We start from the raw sequence: 20479 nt of genomic DNA, 5'->3' as shown, positions 1-20479 counted from the left end.
CTCTGAAAACCAACACAGTTCCAAGCTCAACATTCAAAAAAAAAAAAAAAAAAAAAAAAAATCACCAGCAGAGCTCAAGACATTTTTTCTACAGAATTTCACGTTTCTACAGTTTGGTTCTCTGTTTCAGAGCATTAATTTCTTTTCAAATGAAAAACCTGGGGTGGTGGAGGTGTGTGTGTGTGTTGGGGGAGAACCCAAGGTGGAACACTACTGGGGAGTAATAAGAGGTTCATTTCTCTGGTCAGACAACCAAGTGAGGAGGTAGTTATTCTGAGAACTTCTCAAATAGAGAATATTATACTGATCTACTGAGAGTTGGGAAAGTAGCAGGAGCTTCTTTGTGAGACTGAAGATAGCAACAGGAATACTTCTCCTCCAGGGAAGTCAGGACCAGGGTGTCAGTGCAGCTGAAATAAAGACGGAATGTGTATAAATGGCACATAGAGAGTATCAGACAGTGTTATGAAATCAGCATAAATGATAATACATTCGTTTCCAAACATGTCCTACCTTGACAGTGGCTCTTTTCTGATGCTAGAATTTTAAAAGTATCTATAAGAAAAGAATACACACCATGTCATTATCACCCAGTTTTGATGTAGTGATCCTTCAAGCTCCTGGTAACACACTTCATATACAATATGTTCTAATTTCTAATATTACTGTCTGTAAAATAATTAAGTATTTTAAACAGAGTTTAGGTTACAGTGTTCTCAGAAAGGGTGCCATAAGGAAAGTAGTTTATTTTATAGTTATAAGTGAGCAAAAACTCCCAGTTAAATAGCAACATTGAAAAAACAATAGCAACACTCCTCCAAATTGCCTAAATAATATTTATGTCAAGAGACCACATGCTCACCTTGTTACATCACCACACATGGCAACCCCATACAACCTTGAGTCCCATCATCACTGCTGTTGAGTTTTTTCATTCGGTACTGACGTATTTCTCTTACCAGTGTGTAAAAGGCATCTTCAACACCCTTTAAAAGAAAATGATAAAAGATAGCTTAACAGACACAATCCAAGTTGTAAGCTTCTCTAATTTGTACTTCTTCATGTGGATTTAAAATTCCAATTATTAAATTACTGGCTGATAAAGTAGGATGATTTAAGAAGAGGATACTAAATTTAGCATTCCTATTGAATCATATTAACAGGCTGATAAACAAATGACACATTTTGCAAAAATAACACTCAAGCAAAGGAAAATGGGTAATGTGGGACATAAAAGAACTATCAGATCTAAAGATTCCATTCAGTAGTTCCTGTCATGGTGCAGCGGTTAACGAATCCGACTAGGAACCATGAGGTTGCAGGTTCAATCCCTGGCCTTGCTCCATGGGTTAAGGATCCAGCATTGCCATGAGCTGTGGTGTGTAGATTGCAGATGTGGCTCGGATCCCGCATTGCTGTGGCTCTGGCACAGGCCAGTGGCTGCAGCTCCGATTAGACCCCTAGCCTGGGAACCCCCATATGCCACAGAAGCGGCCCTAGAAAAGGCAAAAAGACACACACACACACACACACAAATAAAAGAAATAAAGATTCCATTCAGAAGGGCTTATGCCTTAAATATCGGCTGGCATTGATGGAGAAAGAACTAATGTTTTATTTTTTGTTTTTTAGGGCTGCACCTTCGGCAAATGGAAGTTCCCAGGCTAGGGGCTGAATAGGAGCTGCAGCTGCAAGCCTATGCCACAGCTGCAGCAACACCAGATCTTCAACCTATACCACAGCTCCCTGCAATGCTGGAATCTGCAACCTACACCACAGCTCCCTGCAATGCTGGATTCTTAACCAACTGAGCCAGGCCATGGACTGAACCTGTGTCCTCATGGATACTAGTTGGGCTCGACACCACTGAGCCACAATGGCAACTTCTAGGACTAATGTTTTAAGTATCTTTAATCAAGGATCTTTATTTTAGAAATATTTGTGCATGTTTATGTAGGAGTAAAAAAAAAATACCACATCAGAATATTAATAAGTTCATTGGGGTTTACACAGAAGATTAAAAAAAACACACACACACAAACAGAACATTACTAAAAAATCCAAAACAGGAGTTTCCTGGTGGCCTAACAGTCAAGGATCCAGCATCATTACTGTTGTGGCTCAAGTTGCTGCTGTGGTGTGGGTTCGATTTCTGGCCTGGAAACTATCACATGCCTCAGGTAAGGCCAAAAAAAACCCCCAAAAGCAATAAAGAATTTGGATCATATCTCTAGTGAAGAATCAACCAGTCACACTTTTATTTTTCTTTTTGCCTTACACAAACCCTTGCCAGATGCTGTAAGCTGTACTATACCTGTCTGGTTTTGGCTGAGGTTTCAATGAATGGAATCCCATAACTCTTGGCCAGTTCATGGGCTTGTTTCGTGTCAACAGTCCTTGTTGGCAAATCACACTTGTTTCCTACTAGCACCATAGGTACATCATCTGAGTCTTTTACACGCTTAATCTGTTCCCTAAAAAAGAGAATGTTATCATAAGATTAAATTTTTAGGAAAGAACAAACAACTGAGACAATAAAGAAAATATAGTGAGTTTTATCTAGCCTTTTTAGCATCTCGTATTGAGGTGGACTTTTTTCCTCCTACTTATAAAAGGCCTTGTATACTAGGGAGACTGGTTTAGATTCGATGCAGCAGCCATAGGGAAGCCAAATTATCAGTTCACCTTCTATCTTGACACACATGCCTCTGTTAGGCTCCTTGATTCTCTAAAGAGCTTGGCTATGGATTTAACTGGCAACTTGAAATCACACTCTAGACTAAGGTCTAAAGTATAAAAAGTAAAGCTTCTGCCTCCAAGTAACTTTCTGAAGCTCCCTTGAGAGTGACAGTATTTAATGAAAGACAGTCCATCACTTTTCCAGATGAGTGGTATCCAAACATTTTCCTTAAGACCAAGATATGAAATAGAAAATACCAGAACTGCTCTTATTAACGGGGGACTAAAGGATCTGGAACTCCTAACTGATAGCACTCCCTTCAATGACATGTCAGACATACATACAGCAGTTTGGAAACTATTGCTCCAGGTTCTCTTGACCAGCCCTATCCAACAGGATTTTTTATGATGATGGAAATGTTCTCTAGCTGTATGGTCCAACTATATCCACTAATCATGTGAAGTTACCGAACACCTGAAAAGCCAGTAGCTACTGACGCCAAAGAACTGATTTTTAAAATCTGTTTAATTTTAATGAATTTAAATAAACACATATGGTTTGTGGCTACCATACTGTACAGCACTGCTCTAGACTCTACCCTTGGATTGCATACAAAGTCATGTACTTGAAATGCAATTTTGGTGTGACGGCAGTCGCTTATGTGAAGGGAAAAAACAGCATAAGAAGAAAAATGATTTATAAAGATTCAGCAATTTTTTTTTTTTTTTTTTTTTTTGGTCTCTTTGCCTTTTCTAGGGCCTCTCCTGTGGCATATGGAGATTCCCAGGCTAGGGGTTGAATCGGAGCTGTGCCACTGGCCTACGCCAGAGCCATAGCAACTTGGGATCCGAGCCACGTCTGTGACCTACACCACAGCTCACGGCAACGCCAGATCCTTAACCCACTGAGCAAGGCCAGGGATTGAACCTGCAACCTCGTGGTTCCTAGTCGGATTCTTTAACCACTTCGCCACGACAAGAACTCCATCAGCAAATATTTATTAGGTACTTGCCAAGTGTTGAGCATTTTAAGTGCTGCTCTTAACTCTAGGAGAAAATGGAAAGTAGAGCAGGCTTAGGAGAAGAAAACCAGTTTTGGACTAATTTGTTTCTTGAGTCATTATCTTCATATGGAGCATACACCAGGACTCAAGGCTACAGGCAGAACACTTGCGTGAGCATTTACTCTGTGCTAAACACTGTTCTGAGTGATTTACATATTTATTAATTTTCAAGCAACTACTGGTGGGTACTACTATCTCCATACTCTAGATAAGAAAACCTAGGCACAGAGATTTAGTACTTTGCATCTAAGTTCCATGGCTAGGACATGACGGAGCCAAGTTTCAACCCAGGCAGAGTCTATATTCTTAACCTTCATGTTATTCTGCTTAAAGAACACTGAGCTAAGAAAAGGGAGCCCTGGGTTTTTGGTCCTGGATCTACCACTAATAACAACCATAATGACAAAAACTTAACAAGCGAACCTCTGAACTCTGTTTCTGATTCAGTAAAATAAGAATGCTGTACTAGAATTTTTTACGGTTCAAATTTTAAGGTTCTGCAGAGAAAGACCATCTTTACTTTCCTCTGCCCAATCTGTTCCTTCCTGCTATCTTCTCTATTACTTAGTGAAGACCGTTTTGCAGAGGTGTTTTTCCTCTCTAAAACCCCCTTGCAATCTCTCATAACAACACCTCTAGGTTTTTTTTGTTTGTTTGTTTTTGGTCTTTTTGCCATTTCTTGGGCCGCTCCCGCAGCATGTGGAGGTTCCCAGGCTAGGGGTCGAATCGGAGCTGTAGCCACCGGCCTACGCCAGAGCCACAGCAACTCGGGGCTCCGAGCCGCATCTGCAACCTACACCACAGCTCATGGCAACGCCGGATCCCTAAACCACTGAGCAAGGCCAGGGATTGAACCTGAAACCACATGGTTCCTAGTTGGATTCGTTAACCACTGAGGCACAAGGGGAACTCCAACACCTCTAGTTCTGGATCACTCCCATTAGCAAGCTTCATTTATGTATTATTACGCATTCTAGCCGTAATAGGTTATACCAAATAAACTGTGACATTAACTTTCTGTAATAACCCCAGATTCTCAATGTCACAATCCAATACCAATTCTTTTCATAATTAAAGAGCTATATCTTCCCTAGTGTGGTACCCTCATCCCCAACCCAAACAAGATCCTTTCAGAAAAAACAATGCTCCTAGTACCTGTAGAGGTTAATATCTGCAAATGATTTGCTATTATTGATGGCAAATACACAAAGGAAGCCTTCGCCTGTCCTCATGTATTGGTCTCTCATGGCACTGTACTCCTCTTGTCCAGCTGTATCCAGTATGTCCAACAGGCAGGTTTCACCATCTATAACCACCTGTTTTCGGTAAGAGTCCTGGGGATGTGGAAGGCAGGGGTTGGGGGGGGCAAGGAGAGAGGGAGATGCCATTTGTATTAAAAATCACAGGGAATGCAACACTACTGCCAAGGTTAAATAAGCTCCTAACCAAGTCCATTTCTGTCTCTTCCTCAAACTACTAATATATAATCACAAACAGAAAGTACTTAATGCCACCCTAGAAAAGCCCCAAGTTCTGTATGTCTGCAGAAAGGAAAATGTGGTCACTCTGTTCCTGGAAAAGATGAAGAAAATGTGGTAATACAAAAGACAGTTCTAATCCACTTAGACTAGAGATTAGGTTCACAGTGTATTTCACTAAAGTATGGACTGGATCGCTCTTATTTGAGCTGTTTATTGTCCGTTTGTAATTTTAAACATACCTCCACCAATTAGAACTTAGCCCTGGATATAGGGTCTTTTGCGTTTAAGACTAAATACACAATTACCTTTCATTTCAAAATTATGATACCAAAATATTTTTCTCATCATGACAGATTATACCTTTGGGAAATATTCCTCAACCAAATTGCTAAAGGTTCCAGACACAGTATAGTTACATTAATTCCTCAGGAACATAGACATGCACAGATCATATTAAAAAATACTTTCGATTTGGCTCTAAGGCAAAAATTTTACTTGTATTTTAATATTTATGTTCTGGAGTTCCCGTCGTGGCTCAGTGGTTAACGAATCCAACTAGGAACCATGAGATTGCGGGTTTGATCCCTGGCCTCGCTCAGTGGGTTAAGGATCTGGCGTTGCTGTGGCTGTGGTATAGCCCAGTGGCTATAGCTCCGTTTAGACCCCTAGCCTGGGAACCTCCATATGCCATGGGTGCGGCCCTAGAAAATAGACAACAACAACAAAAAATACCAAAAAAAAAAAAAAAAAATTATGTTCTGGGAATTCAGTTCAAAGAAAATAACCTCATCACACTTAGTAAAGATCTAGCTACAGAAATGGTATGCAAAATAGTTTGCCAGCCCACTGAACAGCTCCTCTGTAACTCACTCTGATGTGGGATTTTAATATACTTTTAACACAGAAGTCACACTGCCAAAATTTCTTTGAAGCATGAAATATGGTCCAATGTATGAGTGTTCTGAGGAAATGAGCAAAAAAAACAAACACAAAACAAAAACCATAAAGCTATGTTTTAGTTAAACTAATTTATGATAATACAAGTCAATGAAGTGGTTATTTCCTGGCAGGGTATGGGGGTTTGACTAGAAAGGAGCATGAAAAAACTCTCCTGGGCATTAGAAATAGTCTATATTTTTATCTACATGGCGGTTACATAGTATACACAAATTTAAGATATAGATAAAATAAAATACATTTTATTTATAAAAATATTTTATAAAATATAAAATAAATAAAACTGAAAAAATAATAAAATGTTCTAACCATGAACACTAAAGCTATTAGGCCTAAAATAAATTCTGCCAAGGACTAATGACTAATTTTTAGTAACGACTCTATAAGAATTAGCTTGCCTTAAACACTCAGTGGCTGGGTGGTAGGAAGAGCAGGGTGTGGATTAAAATAAAATAATCTCTAGAATTAGACATTCTAAATTGAATAAGATTACAAAATTCTGTACTTAAAGGACTTTAGATGCCATTTACTGAAGCCCATGTGTAACATGAACTCTCGCAAAAACAAAAGAATCTTTAAATAAGTAATAGTTACAGCAGTGCTCTACCAATCACAAAATTTTAATAGTTTTTCACAACATCCCTTGAGTGGCAGGCAAAAACAAGTTTATTGTAATTTAATAGATGAGGAAAATGAGGCTCAGAGAGATTAAATGATTTGCTCACTATCACATTACTACAGAAACTGCAAAGAGGGACCGTATTCCCAGGCACAGTGACTCAAAATTTCATACTCTTTCTACCCCAACTCAGTCTCAGCTGCTTCAACTAGCTAAAAAACACCCATCTCCGAATCCTTTATCTCCATCCTGCTATTATTCAATTATTCTATCTATGGCCCGTGCTTCTTTTTAACAGAGCTATCATATATGTAGAAACTTGGAGTTCAACATTGATTCTGCAATAGTTTACAAAACTGATTTTAGAAAATGTTCAGCAGCTAATAAAGTGAACCCTTATTCACAAACATGGAAAGCTTTACTTATTGTATTACTGAACACAGTGTCCCAAACAATTTTACTTTCTCTCCAGATTACTCCTTTAGTTAAGTTAAAGTATAGCTGAAGGGGATGGGAAAGGGAATGGCTAAGAGTAAACCTAGAGAGCGGCTAAGGGTCAGCGCACTACCACTGGGCCTCACCTCTATGGTGGGATCATATTCATCTACAAAGTGGTTCTGGATTAGCTGGATTGTCAGTGCGCTTTTCCCAACACCACCTGCTCCAACCACCACCAGTTTGTACTCAGTCATTTCACACCAGCAAGAACCTGTGGGAAAGCAGCAGTTAGGGTTAACTGGCGAACCACATCTACAGTACTTCAAAGCTTTCTGTAATCAACAGTAACTAAAACCAGAGTTTGAAATGTATCGGTTCCATACTTTCACCCACTTGGTCCTCAAAGTGATTCAGGAGTGCAAAAACATTTGCAGGTTACTGTTGGCCACAGAATTCTGGATTAATGTTCCAGCTACCCCCACCCTCATCTATTTTTCAAGTCTTTGGGCCCCGCCCTCAGCCTAGGGTAAAGGAAACCCTTCTTCCTACTCGTCCTGCAAATCTTCTCAGCTCTAGGGGGCGGCCTTCAGGTGGCCCCCTCTTCTTACTCCCCTACCCGTATCCAAAGAGCTCCCCCATAAGGGATCAGAACGAAAGAACCCCCCACCCCAAACCTCCCGCCCAGGGCCTTTGTCTCCAGCTCTCAGGTTCCGCTCGACTCCTGGCAACAAGGAGTCATCAGTATGCTCCAAAGCCGAATGCTACACACGCCAAAGACTTACCTCAAGCTCCGCCGCCTCCGCTTGGGACAGATTAGAACCACAACCGGGAAAAATGTTGGAGACCCCGGAACCGCCATGAACAGCCCCCACCAGGGAGCGGCACTTCCGGCCCCGCCCGCTACGTAATCAGTCAGCGCCCCGGGCGCCGGAGTCCCCGCCCCAGCCACGTGGGCCTCCGACCCAGAGTCACGCGGCAGGCCGCACCCAGACCCGTCCCTCCCATACAGGACGTTTTAATAATGAAAGCGCTTAGGTGCTAGTGTCTCAAAAATCAGTAAAACTTTATTCGCTTCCATTCTTTCGCCATTAACAGAAAACCGGAGAAAGCAAAAATGTTATGTTTACAAAGATAAACGGCCTCTTTACCCAGAGAAGATCAAAACCTCAAACGACAACGGGGAAGACAGAAGCACCCTCCCCCACATCCCCTGAGCTGACCCTTGTCATCTTAAGACAAAGCCTTTAGTCCACTGGCCAGGGACCCTGTATATGGCCAATTCAAGATGAGGGCCAAGAAATCAAGACCAATCCGTTCCCGTGATATAAAGTTGAATATAAGCTACACCAAGGGTCAAGTGCCTGTATTTTTACAGGACACAGGAACCAGGCGGCTACTATAAAAAAAACAAGATTCATTTCAGGCACAACTTTTTTATTTTCTTGTTTTGTTTTGAAATCATTAAAAGAAACTGGGTCCTAGAAGCTGCAGTGATCTAAGCAGCAGCAAGTTTGTGCATTCGTCTTTTTTTTTGTTTAAATATGTTTAAATTATCATACTGCTGGCACACCTCATTTGCATGAAATTCTGCACCATACATACTAATTGTAGTAAAGTTACCCCCCAATCCCGGGGTGGGGGGGTAGAAAAAAAACAAAAAAACACCCTACTCTGGAAGATAATTTTCACTGAAATCTAACCAAACTTGGTTAAGTGGACTTTTTGACAAGATTATAAATGATATGAAAAATAACATTTTAACATTTGGCCATCAACTTAAGGAAATGGTTTGCCTATACAAATTTCTGTAATTTTTAATGTATTCTACCCTCATATAGTCCTCAGAATTAAAGCATAATGAAAAGGAAAGAAAAGAAAAGGAAAAAGAATGCAACTGAGTGCTAAGGCAGAATATCTTGCCAGAAGTAATGAAGGTATATACTAAATACCAAGTGCAGAATTTCATTGGGCCAACACGATAACAGTCTGTATCACTTACACAGGCGAAGTGGATTTTGCAATTACCAGTTGCGTTAAATGCACCAAATAAAGCTCCTAAAATTGATACTATAAGGCGCCACCTTAAGTTTTCCAGGCTGCAACTGTGCATAATTTTAAAATGGTTTTCTTAAATTTATTTATTTTTTTAAACATAACACGAGGAAGGTGTTAAAACTGGTGTAATAGCTCAATATAATAAGTATTCCAGATTTTGGGAGGGATGAAAAGGGAGATATTCAGAACCCTTCACCAGAATCCCCCCAACTTGATCATAGTGGATTAATGATGTGCTTTGTGGATGTGGTTAGTCAATGACACCAGCTTGACGGATCTTTCTTTCTGCACCAAATCCCTGTGAAGAAATAAAATTGCAGTTAATGACAACCACACAGTACATTCACAATTCCAAAATGGACTACAAAAGCATTAAACTGTCTCAGCCACCACAAATTCTCTGGCAGAAAAGAACTGGACATCTTACAGTAAGCCATCCTGATCTATTGCCTAAACTATGTTCAAAGTATCAGGAACACCACGAAATGTGCTTCTTATTGTAAACACCTGTTATGTTAGTGGCTGAAACAATGGGCAGGGAATCCTAACTCGTTATAAGTAACAGTGCAGCTTCTTGGTAAATTAAGCTCTCTGAGTCTAAAATAGGACTTCAAATAGAATATTGGTCTGTCAGTGGTTGTGCCCCCAAACCTTGTACACCTTCGTACCATTGAGTTATCTGGTCCCCTTGGCTGACGAAGAACCATTAGGCGAGGAGCACTGGCATCATCCAGGGTGATGTTCTTCAAACGATTGACCAGCCTATCAGGTCGTGGAGCTGCAACAGCCTTGGGGCCCTCGCTGTGACAAAATCAAGAAGTGAGAAGTAACACTTGGTAAGAAGATGGTATTTGCAGAGGAGTGTATTTTCACCTAACCAAATGACTCAGTTTTAATGAGAGGGGACTCTTGCCTCACCTAGCTAACTAGCTGGAAAGACAGGACAGTCAAGTTCGTTTTTGTTTTTATTCCCAACTCACAGTTTATTACTGCGTAGGAGCTGGAAGAATCATTTGAGTGAGGGGCATCCCTATACTGGTCAGCAACTAGAAAGACCAGTTCCACAGACATACAAAACAAAGTAGCGGGTATGAAAAACCTTAGAAAAGGAAAATATGAAGAAATATTTCCAGAAACTCTCAGCTCTTCACATGCTAAAATGTTATTAACCAAAACAAAAACACAGTGTAAAAACTATAAAATTAGAATTTTATGCAGCATATAACCTAGAAATTGCTTGATGGAAGAAAAAGAGCTAAGCAGAATCCTTCAGAACTATATAATCTTTTTATACTTAAGACTTATTATACTGTAAGCACCCAATTAATGTTTCATTGGGCCACATCTATGGAACTAAAATTTAGACAAAGACAAGAGGTTCAAAAAGAGGACGTGGAGTTCCCGTCGTGGCGCAGGGGTTAACGAATCCGACTAGGAACCATGAGGTTGCGGGTTCGGTCCCTGCCCTTGCTCAGTGGGTTAATGATCCGGCGTTGCCGTGAGCTGTGGTGTAGGTTGCAGACGCGGCTCGGATCCCGAGTTGCTGTGGCTCTGGCGTAGGCTGGTGGCTACAGCTCCGGTTCGACCCCTAGCCTGGGAACCTCCATATGCCGCGGGAGCGGCCCAAGAAATAGCAACAACAACAACAACAACAACAACAACAACAAAAAGACCAAAAAAAAAAAAGGACGTATCAAGAAATAAGCAGAAAGTGGCAAGAGGATAACAAAAAACAGTGATGGAAAAGTGAAGAAATACGATGAAGCAGAGATTACAAAAGTCAAGAGACAGTCCCGAGAGATTACTGATCAACAACAATTAACAAAAAACTCACCAGACTCGCCAAACATTACAGGCACTGCACTTGCCAGTGCGCTGATTAAGAATCACTGAGAATTCCACTTCATCTCCTGCCTGCAGCTCAATGCCATCCTGAACTTCTTTCACATGGAAAAAAAGCTTCTTGCTATCTCCTACTTCATAGTTAATGAAGCCAAACTGAAATTAAAAAGATAGTAGCTAAAAAAAATGACATACCACAGGAGAGAAAAGAAACTCACTTTGAACAAAGAACAATGCTTGATCCTAACTAGAAGGGGATCTTATAAAACATGGTGTCAATGCTGAGGTTCAGCCGCCTGAGCTGTAATACAACCACACTTGAGTCTGCAGATCTTATCAGGAAAGTAATGTATCTGAAATCAGTGCCATTCATGCTATCATAGCTTGAGAAACTAAAAAAGGTGTCTTGTGTCTTAATACATTGCATAAACTAAGTTTCTGAATTAAACAAAATTAATAGGAAGCTGTTACTTGAACATATGTATTGTTTTGATCCCTTTTAAAATTACTAAGCTGGGTTATCATATTATTAGAAACAGCCATACAAAAAATGTTGTGGTCTGCTGTATAGCACTGGGAACTGTATATAATGACTTGTAATGGAGCATGACGGAGGATAATGTAAGAAAAAGAATGTGTGTATCTGTATGACTGGGTCACTTTGCTCTACAGTAGAAAATTGATGGTTTTGTAAACCAAGTATAATGGAAAAAATAAAAATCATTAGGATATAAAAATGTTGCAGTTTTGTGTTTTTATAATCACTAAAAAAAGGGGATAAAATGAAAATTAAAAATCAAATGGGAGTTCCCGCTATGGCACAGCAGAAATGAATCCAACTAGGAACCATGAGGTTGCGGGTTTGACCCCTGGCCTCGTGCAGTGGGTTAAGGATCTGGCATTACCATGAACTGTGGTGTAGGTTATAAACACGGCTCAGATCTGGCACTGCTGTGGTGTAGGCTGGCAGCTGTAGCTCCCATTAGACCCCTAGCCTGGGAACCTGCACATGCTGGGAGTGCAGCCCTAAAAAAAGCAAAAAAAAGCAAAAAACAAAAGAATATGACTATAGCAGTTCAGGTTACTGCAGAGGTGTGGGTTCAATCCTTGTCCTGGTACAGTGGGTTAAAGGATCCAGCTTTACGGCTGTGACGCAGGTTGCAGCTGCGACTCAGATTCAGTCCCTGGCCTGGAAACTTCCGTATGCCACAAGTGTGGCCATTAAAAAAAAAAAAAAAGTTGATGGTTCCCCCCAAGGCTGAAAAAATGTCAAGGTTTTGGTCATTATTTGGTTATTCACTTATAAAAGGATCAAATTCAGATGCAGAGATATTACCACTTACCTGATCTTTCACACACTCCACTGTGGCCCTACGCAGGGGTGTGATGTTGTAGGCCATAGTCTGTGCATTTTGGCCCAAGACACACAATTGGAACTTGACACTCTCCCCTTTCTGTAGGCAATCCCCTTTGTTGGCCATCCCAACTATGCCAAATGGATAGACCTCACCCTTCATATCCCCTGTAAAGAGAAACAGGTAAAAATCTAAAAGCTAGTATTTTACAACAGCCCTCTGCTAATGGTTCTAATAAATGTATAAACAGGTTGCTAAAAATACATTCTCTTAAGAATTTTTTTTATAACTGAGAATTTTTTTTGGGCTGTGCTCTCAACATGTTGCCAGGTCAGGGACTGAATCCATGCCATAGCAGTGACTCAAGCCACTGCAGAGACAATGCTGGGTCCTTAAAGCCACTGTGCCACAAGGGAAACCTGAGAAGTTCTACCTTAAAGCTTCAATAAAATCCTAAATGCTAAATACCACCACAAAGACAAATGAGAATTTGTACTTCTTCACCTTAGTAGCTAATGGACAGTTTTAAACCACATTTGTGTAATAAAAAGTAACACTATCACTCACAATCTTATTACTTTTGAGCTTTTTAAAGCACTATGGGTGGCTAATATGATCCACTGGATTATTCTCTTCCGAAGTTCACAATATGAGCCAACCAGTCAAAAACATTTATGGTCCATACCCAATTGGGCATTAAACTACAACCCAGGCATAGGCAAAAACTATGTAGATAACTTTCTTGGCACTCTACCTCCTTTCTTTTTTCTGATTGTGGCTCCTTCAAACCAACAGGCACCTTCTCCCTAGATCAGGGCTCATCAATCGCACTTTCTTAAAGGGCCAGATATTAAATACTTTAGCCTTGTAGGATCCTGTCACTGTCACAACTACTCAACTTTCCTGTTGCAGTGAGAAAGCAATCAAAGGCAGTATGTAAATGAATGGTTGTGGTTGTGTTTCAAGAAAACTTTATTTATAAAAACAAGCCATAACAAGAGTTCCCACTGTCGCTCAGTGGTAATGAACCCAACTAGGATTCACAAGGATGTGGCCTCACTCAGTGGGTTAAGGATCTGGCATTGCCATGAGCTGTGGTGTAGGTTGGCAGCTGTAGCTCCAATTCGACCCCTAGATTGGGACCTTCCATGTGCTGTTGAGTGTGGCCCTAAAAAAGCAAAAAACAGAAAAGAAAAGAAAACAAACACAAGCCACTGTATTTGCTGAGTTCCGCCCCGAAGTAAAAAGTTGGCTAGAGGTTAGTAAAGACTATGGATAAAAATTGGACCAAAGAGTTCAGTTTCTTATCAGAAGATGAATTCACTGAATCAACATAGGTGGAAGAGAGGAGAAAAACATCAGATAGAAGAGGAAACTTCAAAACCTGGAATGCTTTTAACCATTCTCTTCATGATTATAGGGCTAAGTGAAGATTTTCTTTTCAAACATACAGGAACTAAAAACTTTGAAGAGCATACTTCCAATAGAACAAGTCATGCAAAGGATTAGAGACAGCCATTTATCAAACACTTGTTCATATTATCTTCATTTTAAAGATGAAGAAACTGAGCTAGGGAAGATTTAATGAATGTGTCTAAGGTTAAATGGCTAGGAAGTGGAGAGCTGGTGTTCAGATCTAGGTCTGTCTGGCTCCAAAACCCTTGGTCTTGTACAGGGTTAGTTGTGTTCCTAAATAATAAGAGCTATTCCCACCACAAAGTGGGGAAATGTGACCTGTCTAGTCTCAGAAACCTCTAGCCTTAGAGCTTTCAGGAAAGTTTCTGTTTCCACAAATCCTTGTTTTGGACTATATCCTTGCTTTGGACTATATCCTATATATAGCCGGTGGTGAACAATTACTGGATTGGAGGTTGGCGATGTAAAAGTAAGTAAAAATGGCATAAAAGAGGAGAAAAAAAGGGCATTTTGATATTATCTCATGAGTTTTTAAATTAGTTGCCCATGTCCTCACAGCCCTCTTAAAGGTATAGTGTCGCCATGGCATTAGTTTAAGACTTACTTGAGTCAATTCATATTTGGAGGTCCTAGTCCTCTGGAAAACAGAAATTCCTAAGAACCTCACATGGTCAAAATGTTTATCAAGGCTCATTTCCTTCTTTCAAATAGCCTGCTGTTTCCCACTTTATATTCTCCTATGACTCCCAGATGACACAAGATTTATTCTCTTCATGAGTCAAGGCATCATCTTTGGTTGGAATTTCAAATCCTCTCACCAACCCTACCCTTATAGTAATTCTGCTATACTAATCATCCAGTGTTCCCTACTACCATTTATACTGAAAATTTATTTTATGCAAAAAGTTGGTCTTTCTGGTGTTATCTGTTTGGGGTAAGGGATGGCACCAGAGTAGGAGTTACCAAAGATGGAGAGATAAAGGCAGAAAATGAAAATAGAGGGCGGCTTGACTAGAGACAAGTAGTAGGATCCTCATGGAACCCTAGCTATTAAGTAACAGATATAGAAAACTTTTATAGCGAGCAAAAATTTTTATAGAATTGAATGCTTACTAGGAAATTCTGTAAATACCGATGTAAATAACCAGTGAATAATAGAGGAAAACTATAAAGTTGTACTAAACCCAGCCAATTGTGAATGTCTGATTATCAAACATTAAATGTGTATTTTTAGTGTGAGATTTTGTTCTCAGACTATTTCAATAAAACTCAGAGTTGGGAGCTAGCTCACATATCAGCCATATGCTCACGGTAGTCATTTGATCACAACATAAATCCAAGCTAAAGGGGATCTCATTTCCAAGGGAATATAAAAATAAAAACAAAGCATGGTGAGAAAAAAAAAAAATACTTTTTCACAATTCAGATCCTAAGGAATGTAAATAAGCACTATAACACCACATTTTTAAATCTTCAAAGCCCTCATTTGAAGGTTAAGGCAAACTACAGTCTGAAAGGGAGATTCTTACCTTCCTCCACAATCTCAATCATTCCTTGGTACTCAGTCTGCGTTGGATCAACACTCCTCAAGGGGCGAATGACTTTACCAGAGTAGATGGTGGGATCAGCTTCCTCAGTAATGCCATTCACTACAAAACAAAAGCACGTAAACCTCTCCCTGTACAATTTTATTTAGTTCTACTCCACAGGACAATAAAAGCTAAAACCATCAAAACAAATGTTATTAGACGTGGCTGATTGTCTTTGAAATACTTCTAAACTACTATTAAAATTAAGTTGTTTAAGGATTTAAGAAGCATTGTCATTTAAATGTCTTGCTCTCTTCATCTTTTCTAGGTTGACCAAAGATAATCTTTTTAGTGGGGCCTTTCCTGGTCTCTAAAAGTATTGGAAAGGCCATACTAATATACTTCCCCAATTAATTTTATCTTAACATCTTTCTGAACATACTGCTTGTACACTATTTTCAATAATCTCGTTTGCAGATTTGTCTTCTATTCACTCCGGTATCTAAACTGTAGCAGCATTCACTTTTAGATCTATTTATTAAACTGAAAAAAACATTCTTGGCTCCCCTTTCTCTCGAATTACACAAAGGAAAAGTACTACATGGGGAGTTTAGATGAGAGCCAAAAGTAAGGCGCAGGTCTTTTAAAAGTCAGAGATCGTAAAATAGCAATGATTTTCTTAATTTCCCATTACTTTTCATAGGTAGACTCATTTTTCTCCAAAATGGTCTTCTAGAGAAATGCCTCCCTCCCCAATTCCATGGAAATTATCATGGGGTTATTTTTGAAAAAGAGATACTGAACTGAAAATACCCAAAGTTAATGACCTAGAATACCTATAACAGTGGTTCTCAAACTTTAGTGTTATCAGAACCACCTGAAGGACTTGTTAAACCAGACTGCCCATCTTCAAATTTTCAGTTAGTCTAGGGTAGGGCAAGAGAACTTGTATTTCTATCAAGTGGCAGGTGATGCTACTGGACTGGGGTTCACACCTGGAAAAACACTGTTCTGGAATAATAGGTTTTTCACTCCCTCTCCCACTCTATCCCTTACCTCTCACTCAAAGCATAGGCTGAGTAATTAGAAGTCATTAATTCATTACCTGAGTGTGTTTTGCTCACTTTTTCTGCACTGACTTTGTTGCCTTTGCCTTTGGACAAGCTGTATTCAACCATGTCCCCCAGTTCCAGGCTATCGACATCACCAGAGAACTCACTGTGGGGAAGAGGAAGGAGATGATATCTGAATAAGCATTTACCACAAACATCAACAGTAGCAAGTAGCCTTTATTTCTTGTATTATAATACTCATGGTGTGCTTACTTAAGCTGGATACTGTTTGAAGCACAAACTAATGTAATCTTCAGAAACATCCTATGAAGAGGTACAAAATCCCCAGCTTCAAGATAATGAAACTAAGATGCCAGGAGATTATTTTTATTTGATAAATTTACACAGGTATTAAGTGGCAGAGCCTGGATGCAAACCAGAACTGTATGGTTCTAAGCCCATGCTCTTAACCACCATGCTGTAACACTAAATCAAACAGAAGTACAACACTCTGGTAGCAGCATATGAAAACAGTATTCTTCTACTGAAGCAGAAAAGCTACTTACTATCCAATGTTCAAAGCAGGAATAGGTCTCTCTGTATCTTTTGACCACATGTTCTTTATAAAGAGGTAGATAATTAACTTTAGTCTATATAATGCCATAATTTACCAATATGAAATCTGGGATTAAAAAATACATAACCACCCAAAACCAATGTTTTTGACTCCAAAGAATGGATTGTAAGCTCTAAGTTCCTAAAAGGCATTCCTCACCTGTAATGGAAAAAGATTTCCTTATCATGATTGGCTGTTTCAATAAATCCAAAATTATCCTTCAGAGTTGCCACATAACCCAAGAGCCTCTTGGAGTTGGAATTACGACCTAAGAGTCGTACACAAGTTGCAATCTGCTGTCCAGGCCTCTGTTTGTCACTAATACTGAATTCAACCTGAGAAAAATAAAGGTGCTCATTAATGCCACTTAAACACCAAGGTCTAACTGACCTACAACTCCCCAAGACCTTGCTTTCCACTCAAAGTATCTGGAAGAAATTTTTTACAAAAATTAGCACTTCTATTCCTCATTCCATTTTTCACAAGGATCAAGTCTTGCATTCCAGGGTGTATTCCTTATAAATTCTTCATTTCTCTCAAGATCAATTGGAAAATCAAACATACCAAGTATGATAAAAATGAATAGCAATGTAATGCTATTACTTTGATAATGTTTCAATGACTGTTTTAACTTTTTTTTTTTGCTTTTTAGGGCTGCAACCGAAGCAAATGGAAGTTTCTAGGCTAGGGGTCAAATCAGAGCTATGGCTGACGGCCCACACCACAGCTACAGCAAAGCGAGAGCCAAGCTGTGATCTACACCACAGCTCATGGCGATGCTGGATCCTTAGCCCACTGAGCGAAGCCAGGGATCAAACCCGAATCCTCATGGATACCAGTCAGACTCATTTCCGCTAATCCACAGACAGGAACTCCCTGTTTTAACTTTCTTACCAATATTATTAATTTTATCTGAGGTAGCTGCCTTCGGCATATCTAACATTTAAGTACTAACTCCTCAAAAAGCTTGCTAGACCCTGTCTAATTGAATAAGCTGCTTTTAAATAGGATGTTCTTTTTGGGGGGCCACCCCACAGCATATGGGTTCTTGGACCAAGGATCAGATCTAAGACAGCTGTGACCCATGCTGTAAGTGTGGCAAGACCAGATCCTTTAACCCACTGTGCCAGGCTAGGGATCAAACCTGCATCCTGGGGCTGCAGAAACACTGCTGATCCTGTTACACCACAGTGGAACTCTAGGATGTTAATTTATTAAACTTGCTAAGCCCAAAAGAATTTTAGCAAAACTTTAAAGAAACCATTTTGTAGGATTTATGAGTAAGATGATAACTTTTAACCCTCCCACTTTTCCCAAATAAAGAGTTATCTTGCCTTGTCTCCTATTTGAGGAGAAGTAGATCCTTCCACATCCTTGGCTTGAAAAGCAATAGTCAACTTCACCCCACAATCATCATAAGCAATTACACCATCCTCGGCTTCCTAAAGAAAGAGATACAGTCAGAAAACAGTGAAAGGAATGAAGAACAAAAACAAAAAAACAGTGTAAGCACAATTACACTTATTACAGACCTCTGAGCCAAAAAACTGGCACAGCTGTAGACATTTCCTACCCAAGCGTCTCTAAAATACGTGCTTTTTGTATAAATAAAAGATGGTCTTGTCTTAACCAAGGGATAACTCAAACTACTGCAATTCCGTCTTTTAGTCTTAATTTTATTGTTGCTGAGGGAGTGCTTACTGACAAGGCGTGCCTATTCTATACTTTTCATACCCAGTCAGAAATCAAACTGGGGATGTATTTTCAACCAGTCGGAAATTTACACAGGCTAAGAAGCTTCTGAATTGCCTGTTTTGAATCTCCCACCGTACTTTGCAGTTTTTTTGTACATAATATTATGTCAATATATCTACCAATGAGTGGGAATTTAATTTGGTACAGTATCTAGCACAATTCAGAGCATGTAATGTTCAAACATATAATTAAGTTATGATATACTAATGTTTCCACTAAATCACTGTCAATACGAAAAGATTACCTTTTCAGGCTTTTCATACAGAAACACAGTAACGATGATGTAGAGCAACTAAATAAATCACATTGTTTCTATGGTTTCAACTATCATTTCTATGAGGTTTAATGCCTATATGCCTACTATAACTTCGACTATTTCCAATGCTCCAAAACTCATTACCAACTTTTACATATTAAAAACCAGAGAGTTCCCGTCATGGCTCAGCAGTAACGGACCCCACTAGGATCCACGAGGACACAGGTTCAATTCCTGGCCTTGCTCAGTGGGTTAAAGGACCTGGCGTTGTCCTGAGCTGCGGTGTAGGTCACAGACATGGCTTGGATCACTCTAATACATATTTTAGAGAAGCCTGGATAGCTGGCTGTGGTGTAGGCCAGCAGCTATAGCCCCAATTTGACCCCTAGCCTGGGAACATCCATATGCCATGGGTGAGGCCCTAAAAAGATTAAATAAATAAATAAATATGAACAAGCTTTAAAAAACAAACCCAATTCCCACCCTTATGCCATTTATACTGTTAACTGCTATATATGTACTGAACATTTACAATGTACCAATCATTAAAATAAGTACTTTGTATTCATCAAATTTAATGCTACGACAAAGCCATTTCCATAGCTGGTTTGTATCCCTTATTTTATTTTCCTTTCATGGCAGCACCTGTGGCATATGGAAGTTGCCAAGCTAGGGGTCAAATCGGAGCTGCTGGCCTATACCAGAGCCATGGCAATGTGGGATTCTTAACCTGCTGAGCAAAGCCAGGGATCAAACCTACATCCTCATGAATATTGGTTGGGTTCTTAACCTGCTGAGCCACAATATAAACTCCTTTATCCCTCATTTTATAAATGAATAAAGTATTAGGAGGTTAAAATAAACTTGACTGAGGCTATATAGCCAGTAAAAAATGATGCCAAGAATTGGACTTGGGTTAAGTGAAGACTGACGTCATCAATGAATTCTACCTCTAATGGCATCAACTCTTTTGCAAGTCAGACTCAACATCTCAGCACTCATTTTTTTTCTCCTTATGGCTGCACCTGCAGCACTCGGAAATTCCTGGGATAGGGGATGAGTTGAAGCTGCAGCTGCAGGCCTATGCCACAGCCATGGCAACGAGGGATCCAAGCTGCATTTCAACCTATACTGCAGTTTGTGATAATGCCGGACCCTTAAGCCAGGGATTGAATCTGCATCCTCATGCACACTATGTCAGGTTCTGAAACCTATGAGTCACAATGGGAAGTCCCTCAGTGTTCATTATTTAGTCCCAACTCTTTCCACCCATTTACTTCAATATCTGACAATATACATACTATACACCAACGATTAAGTAGAGATAAGACAAATCTTGGTCATTAAAGAACTCAATTAGCAGAG

At 39.8% G+C, this 20479-nt stretch overlaps 2 protein-coding genes across 7 annotated transcripts in view; both read right to left on the bottom strand.

Annotated features, from left to right (window-relative positions):
- Positions 244–8100, bottom strand: NRAS (NRAS proto-oncogene, GTPase). The gene is given in 7 exon segments (NM_001044537.1): positions 244–410; positions 514–555; positions 863–986; positions 2315–2474; positions 4899–5077; positions 7382–7509; positions 8021–8100. Coding segments are annotated over 4 exon segments (570 nt in total). The 5' UTR covers positions 7493–7509; positions 8021–8100; the 3' UTR covers positions 244–410; positions 514–555; positions 863–866.
- CSDE1 (cold shock domain containing E1) overlaps positions 8278–20479 on the bottom strand; it is a 41224-nt gene continuing 29022 nt past the window's right edge. For all 6 annotated transcript variants that reach the window (XM_003481484.4, XM_005655415.3, XM_005655416.3 and 3 more), the window contains 8 exons: positions 18438–18545; positions 17263–17438; positions 16541–16653; positions 15436–15555; positions 12479–12657; positions 11128–11291; positions 9962–10094; positions 8278–9591 (listed from right to left, as the gene is read on the bottom strand). In XM_003481484.4, the coding sequence (XP_003481532.1) occupies positions 9544–9591; positions 9962–10094; positions 11128–11291; positions 12479–12657; positions 15436–15555; positions 16541–16653; positions 17263–17438; positions 18438–18545 (1041 nt within the window). In that variant the 3' untranslated portion in view covers positions 8278–9543. The remainder of the gene's footprint in view (positions 9592–9961; positions 10095–11127; positions 11292–12478; positions 12658–15435; positions 15556–16540; positions 16654–17262; positions 17439–18437; positions 18546–20479) is intronic.

This window comes from Sus scrofa, chromosome 4 (assembly GCF_000003025.6).
Source record: "Sus scrofa isolate TJ Tabasco breed Duroc chromosome 4, Sscrofa11.1, whole genome shotgun sequence".
NCBI classification, from domain to species: domain Eukaryota; kingdom Metazoa; phylum Chordata; class Mammalia; order Artiodactyla; family Suidae; genus Sus; species Sus scrofa.
This window is presented reverse-complemented; position numbering and strand designations above follow the sequence as displayed.